General features: G+C 37.6%; 1 protein-coding gene across 3 annotated transcripts in view; it reads right to left on the reverse strand.

The window, feature by feature from the left end:
• Window positions 1-12957, reverse strand: part of LOC119242982 (coiled-coil domain-containing protein 102B-like) — a 130427-nt gene that overhangs the window by 24599 nt on the left and 92871 nt on the right. For all 3 annotated transcript variants that reach the window (XR_005124592.2, XR_005124591.2, XM_037508420.2), the window contains exon 3: window positions 9600-9703. Coding sequence is in view for 1 of the 3 variants with exons in the window: in XM_037508420.2 (XP_037364317.1) it covers window positions 9600-9703 (104 nt within the window). In the remaining 2 variants the exon portion in view is untranslated. The remainder of the gene's footprint in view (window positions 1-9599; window positions 9704-12957) is intronic.

Genomic DNA, 12957 nt, shown 5'->3' on the forward strand with positions numbered 1-12957 from the left:
ACCCAACACTAATGATAAAGGACTGATCACAAAAATCTGCAAAGAGCTGATGAGACTCAACAACAACAAAGAAAATAATCCAGTCAAAAAATGGGCAGAAGAGCTAAAAAGAAACTTCTCTGAAGAGGAAATGCAAATGGCCAACAGGCATATGAAAAAATGTTCAACATCACTTGCCATCAGGGAAATGCAAATCAAAACTACCATGAGATACCATCTTACACCAGTGAGAATGGCACATATTAAAAAAACTAGCAACAACAAATGTTGGCGAGGGTGTGGAGAAAAAGGAAATCTTCTGCACTGTTGGTGGGAGTGCAAACTGGTCCAACCACTGTGGAGAGCTGTGTGGAGATTTCTGGACCTACTAAACATAGAGCTTCCATAGGATCCAGCAATTCCACTCCTAGGTATTTACCCAAAGGACACAGAAACATCAATTCCAAAGAGCACCTGCACCCCTATGTTTATAGCAGCACTGTTTACAATAGCTAAGCTTTGGAAACAACCCAAATGCCCAAAAATAGATGACTGGATCAAGAAGATGTGGTACATATATACCATGGAATATTACTCAGCATTCAAAAAAGATAAACACATGCAATTTGCAGCAACATGGATGGCACTGGAAGGGATCATGCTCAGCGAAATAAGCCAAAAAGAAAAAGAAAAATACCGGATGGTCTCACTCATAGCAGGAATCTAAAAAACTTAAATAAGGGACCAGGAAAACGAATAACTATAAGAAAGTGAAAATCAAAATCAACAAAAAACTACGAACCAGAGACACTTTTAAGGGGGCGGGGGTGGGAGGGGAGAGATTGGGGCCAGAATGGGGGGGCTGCAATTGTATGGGGAATATAAAAATAAAATTTATTATTAAAATAAAAAAAAATATGTAAGTATGCTTTCATTTTGAAATGCAAAGACCAAAAAAAAATCTTAATAGAGTCAAAAAATAAAAATTTTAATCCAAGCCTAATCCCCACTAAAAATACACGAGTTGGCTGTATAATCCTTATTAGAAAGTATAATCTTTAATAGGTGCTTGAATGTATACGAAATTATGGCTTTATTTAATTGGGAGGAAAGGATTTAAAAAGCAGTCAAGGAACTCCCTACCCCCCCACCCCACACACACAGACCTCACTCAGCTGATAGGTGGCATGCATTGAAAGATTTAAAAGCATGGAAATTGTGCTAGAGGCGAACTCTTTATGAACATGAAATGTGATTAATCGTTTTCAGTCTATTAAGAGCTACTAACTAAAGGGTAAAATTTATATATAAATTCATAAAGTTTTAACTAGTGTGTGTGTGTATATATATATATAATTTTAATTTTATCATAATTTCTCACAGAGCAGGAAGAACAAAGGCAAATACATACATTTTAAATAACTGCCCTATTAAGACTTAATTACATTTCTGTAATTAAGGTCAACCATATACTTAAGAGAATCAGGATTTCAAAGATCACTTAAATGACTCTCAGGATAAATACAATCAAGATCTCTAACGCCCACTCTGAGCTGCAGAGGATAAAACTTGGAGGCAGCCCTGCAGGAAAGCAGCGTGAGCAGACAGCATCGAGCATGCAGAAGCAATAAAGGAAAGAAAGCACACTCATTTCTTATTTATGGCATTTTGTTAATATTTTAAACCCCTTTATGAAAAATAAAGCTCTCAGATTGACTTACAGTAACGCCCATATATTCTGTATAGTATCTGGCAAAGTGGAACATGATGACTTCAGCCAAGACCCTGTACTCCCTGGCCCTCCTCCTACTGCAGACCCCTCACCCCCAGAATAACCCCCACCGTGATGAGCACAGACATGCGCTCCCAGATGGTATTCCATGTATTTTGGTTCCCACAATCATGGGAGTGAAAGCCTGTGTGGGATGATAATGGTCAGTGCATCTGGGTAGAAGGATAAACATATTCTCTCTGGGTAAGACACCAGCACCTCACTTACTCCCAAAAGACCCTTCAGTCCTGCAGGTCTGGTAGAATTTCAGGGGAGAGATATTTACATCTAAATAGAGTTCAAATAAATAAAAATATTTAAGTTTTCAGAATGCAAATAGCAAAACCTTTTACGATCAAACAAGACACACATGAATCTGGGTCTAATCCCCACTGGAAAATAACACATGATTTGGGGGAGTAGAACTGGCTGCCTGCTTATCTGAAAGCTCTGTGGTTGGGAGAGATCCAGCTTGAATATATGGGAGGCTGAGAGCAGAAGAGCTTGCTCCCTGCAGCTCACCAGGATGGATTTCCCTGAGTCTCCAAAAGAGCACACTGGGCAGACATGCCCACCTGGTTTGCTGCAGCCAAGGAACCTAACAGCTTCAACTGAAGTGCTACTAAGGGCCCCCCCCCAACAAAAAATCCAAATAGGACTCTGATCAGTAGATAATCTTACAGGGATGAAAGCAGAGTAGGAAAATATTTTGTAATAAAGTCGCATATTTTTATAAATTTATTTGATGGGACCTCACTTTAAAATGAGTAATAGATCTCCCAAGCTGGGGCAGCTGCCACACTGCAAAAACCATCCTTTAAAGGGGGCCTGAACCCAGAGTGGAGAGCACCATTTGGCTGGGAGTGGGTGACAGCAGACTTTTTCCTGTCATTTCCCTTGAGGTCAGGCCAGTCCTGACCATGGCTTCCCTGAGGCAGGGGAGGAAGAGCGGTGCCTGAAGGTGCCTCCAGGGGCTCAGGTGAGGATTTGAAGCCTGGAGACACCAGCTCTCCCAAGACACTTGTAAAATCTGAGGCTGTTTGGGATAATAGTTAAACCAAGCGCTTCTGAAAAGAAAACAATCTCTCACAATCCCACTGGAGTAAAAAGACCTGGAAATAAAGCAAGAGAAGACAGCCTCAGAGACAGCCGAGATTTGTTGGATCAAATCAGGAGCCTGAACAGAGTGAAGACTGCCACCACCAAACAGGAAAGTGATCACTGAGTAGAAACAAGAAAAATAATATTTTCCTATTATCTTCAAAGAGGTCAGCAAGGACACTGCATCCATAAAGCTCCTAAGGAACAAGAGATTAAGTTAAAGGACTAAAAATACGACCTCACATCGTTTTTATTAGATGATTAGTGATACACTATAACAGGAAGTTAAGAAAAATCAGGAATTACTTTGTTTAGTAATTAAAGGAATCTGAAGGAAAAAATTAAAGATGGGTACATAGATATCTAAGTAAATAAAAATAGGCAATAACTTTGAAGAAACAGGTGCTAGGCAGAATGCTTAGTTTATCAGTAGCTTTGCTGTAAACAATCTCAACATTCTCGTGAAAATGTAACTTTTTGACCCCAAATTTGGCATAAGCATTGGTATGATGAGATAGGAGAAGGGGAGTGGAGGTTGTAGTGATAGAATTAAATCTTCATCTATAGTTCTGAATAACACCTAACCTATTTAGAAAGCAGCTGCCTCTAGGAAATGAACCTTTGATTAAGATACAAATATTTTAAAATTTCATGAAATGAAACATCATTGTAGAGCTTCTGAATTTGTATTTATTTATTTTAAAAGCCCCTGCTAACATGGAATCAATATTATATTTTACAGCTTACTTTTATTATCTCTAATATACTGATAGTTTACTTTTGTAAGGTTTGATATTGATGGCTTTTTTAAGTTGAATTATTTCTACATTCAGATTTACTATTCTGCTATTTTGAAGAAGTCAGGCAGAGGACTAATGCACAAATACACTCTGTTCCAAATCCTAATTCCATTGAAAAGTACCAACTTTTAAAAAAACATTTTAGACATCATTTATGGAAAATTCACATGTCACAAATTGCCATCCGCTCATTGAACTTAGTCAAACTAATGCTTTTTATGCAATTTTTTGTAGTTATCATAGTTTGAATTTTTAAAGCATAAAAGAAATTTCCTGCAAGAGGAATTAACAATCCTTCCTAAATTAAAGGTTATCAGTGCTTTCAATGAAAGGCTATCAAAGTTTCTTACATTGATCTCATCGATCAAATGTTGGGTAGAACAAAATAATCATAGCAATCAGTGTTCTTTATAATTTCTCTCTAGACCTCTTCCAAATCTCTGAGCTGGATGCATTTAACAGCATCCTGCTATCAAATGTCATTGATTTCCACGCAGGAGTACTAACCACCCTATCCCAGGTGAATCCTAGTAACAGGAAATGCACACCGCCGTTATCAAGGACCGAGGCTCTTCAATTCTGAAACTTATGTTGTAATATAGTTAGGACAAATATTTGTGCTGTTACTAAGATAAAGTACCAGCTTATAATTGGGATCACTGTTATTGAAGTCTTTTGAAACTATTCTCATTCCCACTCTTGATATGCAAGAAGTAAGCATTTCTTTTCAGAAATATCGCATCTTTTGTTACTAATCTGTATAATATCTAGACCCAGAGGGACTGGTGGGTGTGTATGTACAGGATTACTTTGTAGCCCCCACATCGTCTTCTTTCCTTTTCTACATGAGTCAGATTCTAGTAACCACATCATTCCGCTACAGGAATCACTATTAAAATGCAGTATGAAAGTATTAGACTGTATTAGACTCTATTTAACACTTCAACTAATGCAGTCACTTTCTAAATGCCACATTTAAGATGAGAAAATTTAGTCCAAAATATATTTCATACCTCTGGAAATAAAGATCTATGTAAAAGAGCTGTATTCCCATTGAACCATTATATTCTGAGCTATTTCCATTCAGAGAGACTAAATAATAGACCTCAAGGCAAGTTTCAGAGAACGATAGAATCTGATTTTATGTGACCGAATGAATATGTCTAAAAGCAAAGTATGGTTCATTCAATAAAATTGCAATTTACAGATCCCAGCACTGATATCTTACATTTTCTCCCACATTATATAGCTTAATGTTAAAATGGTTTTTTCACTTTTTAATTTTAAATTCATATTCTTCTACTTAGTCTTCTCTTGCTACAGAGGATTGCCCAGAATATTTCTGTCCAAATGGATTTGTTTGGTGCTAACAGTCAAATTGAAGCAGGTTTTGAAAATAACAGAACCTTCTTTCCTTTATTCAAAGAAATATTTAATAGGAATTTCCCTTTGGAAGTCTCCCCAAACCTATTCATCATTGTCATTCTTCGCCATCAAGCTTTATTTTCATTTGTGGAGACCAAAACTGAAAGGTATGCTCAATTTTATATATTACAGGGATACATATTAAATAGTGAAATCCTAGCCAATCAAAAATGATATTGGTGGGTAGCTCACCTTTATTTAATCTATTCTTAATTTAAATATCACAAAGTAATCTCTAAACCTGCTGACCTTTTCCAAAATGGCACAAACGAGATTTGTGCCATGCATGAGATTTCATTGCAAGCTCATAATTAAACAGGTATCGTCATCTCCAGTCTACAAACTTCAAAAGAGCAAATGGTTTGCTTCAATGTCTTTGCATGTCTGATGTTTTCCAAACCCTCTCCTCCATGAACCTCTAGCAGGTTCATCGAGGGGCTTTTCCAACCCAGACACACATGACCTTCAGCAAATCACAGACTTCACTGAAATCGTTCTTTCTCTGAAGGCAAATGGAGATGCCGACTTCCCCCCCATTAATCGAGAGGGGCTCACCATGCAGAGAAAATGATACCCCCTGACCAACTGTTAATATATTTGTACTTTAGCAGAGGCATGCAAGAAAAGACGGCCGGATAATATGGGCTGTTCTTAAAATTTTTTCCCTAAAATCACCTTCGCTTCAGGACCACTTTTTTATTTCTACTTCTAACACAAAATGTATAGAATTATATATTTGCTATTTCTGCTTCTTTCTCCAAGCCATCAATGTAGCTATTGAATAGCTTATTGGGGACCAATCTCACACTACTTGTTGCCATAGATTGGCAACTTACCTCAATAATTATAGTTCACATCAGACTCAGAGGTATCTTTATCCCCAAGACAATATATTTAAATACAAAATGTTCCTCTTGTGAAGAGAACTTTAGAGGCACAGATAAGAGCATTATTATAGATGATGTGGAAATTGTTTGCTCATTTAAATATTCAGCACTCTTACAAAAGTAATTATGTTGCTCTGATAGTTTGCTTTAGAGTAAGTCTCTGTAATTTTCAGTATTTTATTTTTTTGGTGAGTGACTCAGAGTTGAAATTAACCAATCTCTAATCTAAACTTCACTCTCGTCTACGCAGAATTATCCCCAATGAGAGCAGAGGTTTTTGAAATGTTCCTTCATTAGCTCTACCTTCATGGGAAGATACAGAAACTATTATCTTCACATCTCTAGAAATAGAGAATAGTCTTACCTTGCTGATATCAAGTTTAGAAATAGCACATCCTTTCTACTCAAAGTTGAGTCAAGGTTGCTGCTTGGCATGCAATGGTGAGCATACTTTGGAGAGTTTTTCTGTCCCACACCAATCACAGACTACACTTTCATTCCTAGGAAGAGGCCAGGGTCAGGCCACTTTGGAGGAAAACATGCAGTGTGTGTATGTTAGCTTTACACCAATCTTTAAAGTCTATAACCGCTTCTCTTGGGGTATGGACACAATACTGTATTTTCAATGGTCTGATTTAATAACACTGTCTTAACAACAGCAAACTGAATATATGAGCTAGGAAAACTAAACTTTGGGGACCTTCTGCTCTTGTACCTACAAAATGAATTTTGCAGGATTTAGCCACCATCTTCTAAAACTTGCTTTGTCTGTACCAGGGGCTGAGCAAGCACATGGATGTTGCAATATGTAACATTTATTAAAAATTTAGCCCCCCCCAAAAAAAATAGGTTTTCATTGATTTCAGTTAAGAACAGTCTCCTATGGTGTTATTTCCTTTTATTTACATGTTTCTAATAACTGTCTGTATATATCTTCATATTTTGATAGATCTATGGCCCTTGCAATAAAATATTGGGCTTCAGGAAAGTCATGACGTATTTGTCTATGCAAAAATGCATCATAACTTTTCTGACAACCCAACAGTAATCTTTCTCTATTGTGATCTTTTTCATTAGTTCAGTATGAACTATGCTTCTTTCTAGAGTCCTAGTTTGTAACTTTATTTGAAGTTGATTGATACAACAAATAATTAGTATAACAATATTTTTAAAGCCATACTAGGGTTACTTTAATGTGGCTCAAGTGTGATTTTAAGAACATATTTTAAATCCAATTTTCTTTTGAAGATTTCTAGTATTTGCAACTTTAAATATCTCTTAAAAGGACAGGTAATTCAAACACTTTACTGGTTAATGCCTATATCTTTCATCACAGTATTGTTGCCCTGACTCTTTAGAGCTATCATTATTATTATACAATGCTGTTTCATTGAAATTTGAGCAATTTTACTGAACTATTCCAAAAGATTAGGCAGCAAACCCAATAAGAGGCTACAGGTTTAAGTAGTTGACATGATGTCAAGAATTTTTAAATTTTCTATGAGGCATTTCCAAGATTTTTTAGAAAGTTTCTTTACATAAAATTTGTAAACATTTTTTTTTTCTCTGAAAGAAATGACCTCTTAAAAAATAGAATGAGATGAAGAAACTATTTGCGGACTATTAACGTCAGGTGCTGTGTGAGATGTTTCTTTTACCTCATTCCATTCTGTCTGAGGGAGTGATACCTATTTTGATAAGTAGCATGGTTGAGGTCACAGAGATGATAGCAAAGCCTATTTTCTGAGTAGTTGGAGGAATATGGGCAGAAAAGAAAGTCAATTCAAAAGTTACTGCTTCTGTTGTGAATAGTCTGTGGTGATGATAGTCACAGCTTGCGGGGTGCCCCTCAGTGTGTTCGGGGCTCTTCCTGCAAACCTGTGGGGTCAGTTTCCTTGCCTCTTGGAACCGGCTTGGCCTTGTGACTTGCTTTGGACCAGTGCAGATGAGAGGGAGGGGTACTGTGCAGTCTCCAGAGTCCTGGGGAGAACCACCACCCAAGTGGGCAAGCTCATGCTTGACCACTGAGCTCAGAGTCACTCCTCAGGCCAGAAAGAGGCCCGTCTTAGTGTCAGATCTGTGAGAGAAGTCATGTTGGACTTTCCTGTCAGGATCTCTCTGGGGAAGGTAGATGTGAGAATACCCACCCCCGCCCACCTCCATGTGAAGCAGAACCCAAAAATATGTAGCACTGGTGGGCAACCAGCCGGAAGGACAGTGATCATGCTGTGGAGAACGCAGTGAGGACAGTGCAGGCGTGGGGGAGATGACCCCAGCAGGAGTATCACCTGTGAGCATGGAAGCTGCAAGTGTGGAATAAGCCTGTAGATTTAACTCACAAGATTAACATGCAGAATGCTCAAGCGCCAGATGCTGTCTTTTAGCCATGTCTGAGCACACATTATAAGAGAAAAATAAGCTTGAAAATCACTTGGTTTTCAAGCAGATTTCAGAGGAAATAAAGAGGCAGTCACAAAGTAAGACATTCTCTCCTAGTAACATCTGCCACTGAAAACCTCTAGGGAAGAATTTAAAAAGGGGGCGGGGCTTAATGGGAGGTCAAAGAGGGTGGGGGTGAAGATATAACAGTCTCAAAAACATGGCGGCCCAACATGCACAAAGACTATCTCAGTGGAAATCTGGATGGGTTTGTGGGACATCAGAGCAGCAAGTCCTGATAAAGCCACACACAACTCTCAAAGGTCTAAAGAAAGTTCTGCCAGGAAAGGAGCCACCTGATGGGACTGAAACAAAAAAGGAAAAGAGGTCACAGTTTCCCCATACTCTATGATCAGGATGAAAGGAGAGAGAGCTACTTCACAGCCAACCACCATCTTTTCTTTAGAAGGAAGGAAGACACAAGGCAAGCAGGATCGAGAGGGTAAAGGTAAGGTTCTTTCTGCCCTCTTTGGAACCAGCTCAGCTGGTTCTACTGAATGAGAAACCAGCAAATGGAGGGAAAGTCTCAGCACACACAGAACTTCCTTTTCAAGCAGTCAGCAGTCTATTGAAGCATAGGAAATTGTTGTTTGAACCACTGCATTTTGGATAATTTGCTGGACCCTGAGATAGAACTGAAACAAATTTTTGCTCCCAACATTTAGTAGAAAACCACTGAGGAAATAATCTGAAAGCATGCCCACTGAGAACATTTCACCTCTGAAACAGAATTAATCTTCTTTTACTGGCCTTTTATCCCTCACAGTCCTAGCCTCTAAAACTACCATGGCTTGATTTGTTCACGTAATTAACAATCAAATTATGTGGTTTACAACTTTATATATCAGATACTAAACCTCTTTGTTTATGTAAAATGAATTTGTTTCTCAATTTATCATACTGTTTGTGATTCAGTTACAGGATCACACCTCTTCGTGAAATGTTCTCAAAGTTCCTTTTATTTCAGAAGGTTTGTACCTTTTAGAATTCAAATTGTTTAAATTGTCTTTACCATAACATGCGACATCAATTAGGCAAAACAAGACAATCCTTATCAAATCAGTATTAAAGTTTTCTGCTAATATTTCCAGTTAAACAAAAATATGCCTTTATATTTAAGATATGAAAAATAAAGGATAAAGATTTACTTAACTAAGATCCGGATCTTGAATTCAACAGATTTAGTGAAATACTAACCAGTTTTGTAAGTGCCTGAGTTCAGTTTCCAAGTTCTCATTCGTTTTTTTCTGTTCATCCAAAGCTCTCTGGAGTTTATGTATCTGGTTCAGGAAATCATCAAGCTGAAAGCAAAGTAGAAAACTTGTAAGTAAATGTGTGTGAGATGAGCACATCTTTTTAAATATATTTTTCATAACACATTCTCATTGATAATTTCTTTTGTATATGCGTGGATACAGAAATCTCAACGGTATTAAATGTACAATTCATTAGTAAGCATCTATAGACTCAAGACTTAAAATTGTTTCTGGTCATTTTTTCCCATTTTTATCTTTGTCTTCTATGTCACTGTAATAGAACTTATGCTTATTACTCACCTGACTGAAAATAGTCAATTTTGTAATGCGTGAAAGTCTAAATATTCATTTTCCCATGTATATATGTACAGTTACTTTAAAAGAAATCGATCAAGTGCATTGTCTGAGGTCCCTGGAAGGTGTTCCTCTGGGAAACTGAGGCATTGCTGTAGTTCTAATTTGGCATTTGACTATCTACAGCCATAAATATTCAGAGAGGACTGAGGGAAAATATTTTGGAATGGTCTGTAAATTACAATCTACGGCACAACCATAACTTAGCTATAAAGCCCTTTCATCTACCTTTCTTTCCTTCAAAAATACTGAGTGATGCAGGGAGCACAAATCTGCCTGCTCAAATATCATATTTTTTTTTTTTTTGGCAAAAGCTTGATTTCAGGCAATAGCTCTGAAGGATGAATGAGGTCTGGTTTTGATATTTATAGCTCAACATCTCTACATAAGGGTCTATTCCAAGAAGCCCTCATCCCCTTATTTCCTTAGCATGTCCCCGAGCTGAATTCCCCCCTTTCTCTCGCACCCCTCTCCACCCCTGTCCCTTGTCCTAGCTAAGCTGGATAGGAAGGCTTCTGCCCTGCCACGCTGTTGTATACAGGGGGTACCATGTTATTAAACTTCTCTATGGCTTTTTTTCTCTTTAAAAAAAAAAAGAAAATTTCAGAACAATTTTAATTCTACTATATATGAAAAACATATTAGGTTAGTAATTAGGTTCAATTGGAACAGATTATTTCACATTTTCGTTTTTCCTAAATATGTAATTGGAAAAAACCCTACTTAGCATTGCAGTGCCAAGATAGCTCTTAAATGATTGAGAACAGTTATCTTTAATTTAAAAACCCGCAGCTTCTATTTTATCATTTTGGAGTTTAATATATGGATGCCAATATGGTATATATGAGAACAACCTGGAAACCTTAACAGATGTTAGATATTTCAGGACTTTTTTGGTCCAACTACATGAAACACAGCAGTATATGCAACTTAAATAAAAGTTGCTCATTTTAAAACTGGAGTCAATTTTGTAATGCATGACAAGTCTTAATATGTATTTTTTCCATCATACTGAAATCTCTGAAAGAAAGACATATTAAGCCAGTCTTTACACAAATCATTTTCACTGATTATGAAGAAGTCAAATTGACCTAAATGGTTACTAAAAGTACTGTGTTTAATTCTACTTTATCAGATCTAGTTTATCCCGTAGAACAGCTTGCAGTCATTAAAGTGCTTCTATTTCATGATGCTATTTTATGCTATTAATTTCGAGAGGAAAAGCCTCATAATACTGTAATACGTGACATTTTATATGTAAAGTTACATAAAGAAACACCATAAATACTGGTCTAACAAGTTGCTATTTTCTAAATCAGTGTCAAGTTTTCATTTAAAAGTGCATTTAGTTTTTAAAATGTAGAGATGTTTTAAGGGCAAGATGTAACCCATCTATTTACATTTTCTCATCTGGCCACCTTGAAGCCTTGGCTAAAATGCAATCAGGCCCTATTATCCACTTGACAAATCTTTGAATGGCCTTCAGTGCCTAAAAAAATAAATCTCAATTCCCAGATTAGCAGGTAAGCCCTTCCCCTGTGTCTTCTCTCACTAGCTTCTATAATCCAGACTTGTTGCCTGCTCCAGCCTCCTTCAGGTTTAGTAGGTTCCAGCAGACAACAGAGTAAGTTTGCTGGTAATTTGGTCATTTGATTTTCCATTATCATTTCTCACCTATCTTCTGGAGTGGACCGCCACTCCACCCATAAAATCCTTTAAAATAGGCTTCTAGTTTTTAACATATATAGGACTCACTTTGCGGCCTTGGTCTCAGGGAGGGCTCAAGATTTTTATATTTTGCCCTAATTCCCAGGCAACACAGATGCTGCTGGAACACATTGAGTAGCAGTCACCACAGCTACCCTGACTTGCTGATGGACCTTTCTTCAGCTATGACCCGATGTTGATGAGAGTTTTCCTATACCCTTGAGTTTCCCAAACTAACTTGCTATAGTCATTTCCTGTATTTCTTTCTCAGGAAGAAGCTTCTTCAAAGTACATCAGTCCCCTGGTTGTCCGGATGCCCATACATGAACTACACACGTGCATGACCTTTAACGCCCCCCTCCCGGTGTTCCTCACGACTCCCCGGGTCACCGGTATGTAGCATGCGCTCCTGTGTCACATCTATTTTATCGTTCCCATGAAGGCTTTGCACTGACTTCTCTCTGCCAGGAAACTTTCAACAGATGTCTATTACGGTCCCCTGACCCCAAAACAAGAATCCTGACTTTAAGTTTCATGATGTACATATTAATTGTCTTGGTCTCTCTTTACCAGAGCAAAAATGCCACAAGGAAGACATATTCCTTTTGTGGCTGAGTGTGCTGAAAGAACAGGTGGACTCTGGGTAAGCTACAGCAACAGAGGCCCTTCTACTTTTGTTAAAAAAAAATCTTTGCTGAAAAAGTAGGCAACAATTTGAAAAAATTCTATATTAATGGCATCTTAAAACTTTTATATTCCAGACAAATCCAATTCAATATTTACTGTGAGTGCAGAATAATTGCTTTGTTCCTGCTGCTGCTTGGGTAAGGCCCCAGGCAGTCTGCCTGAAATCTGAGTAGATTCCAAAAATTTTACGATTCAAGAAAAAATATGTTCAAACCATATCCTATAATCTGATCAGACTACAGGGTAACAAAGGTCTCAGCTATAGTCTAACCTTACTCCGTTAGGAGTAAGGAGACAATGTCTTCAGCTAAAACAGAGTTACAATTCCTGGAAAATACTCATTTCTATCCCTGAAAACGGAACAAAAGATTAGAAAAGAATATCCTGGGGGGAAAAAGAAAAGCCTGTTCGATACTTCAGGCAGCAACATATGAAAGCTGTTTTCATTTGTATTGTAATTCTTTGTCTAAATTTAAATGAAGACAGGTGCTAATCAGTTCTGATACCTCTTTCCATTAGCGACGGCACAGGACCAATTCCAGCCCCAGAAA

The sequence above is a fragment of the Talpa occidentalis genome, unplaced genomic scaffold (assembly GCF_014898055.3).
Source record: "Talpa occidentalis isolate TD23 unplaced genomic scaffold, MPIMG_talOcc4v2.1 talOcc4.13, whole genome shotgun sequence".
Classification (NCBI taxonomy): domain Eukaryota; kingdom Metazoa; phylum Chordata; class Mammalia; order Eulipotyphla; family Talpidae; genus Talpa; species Talpa occidentalis.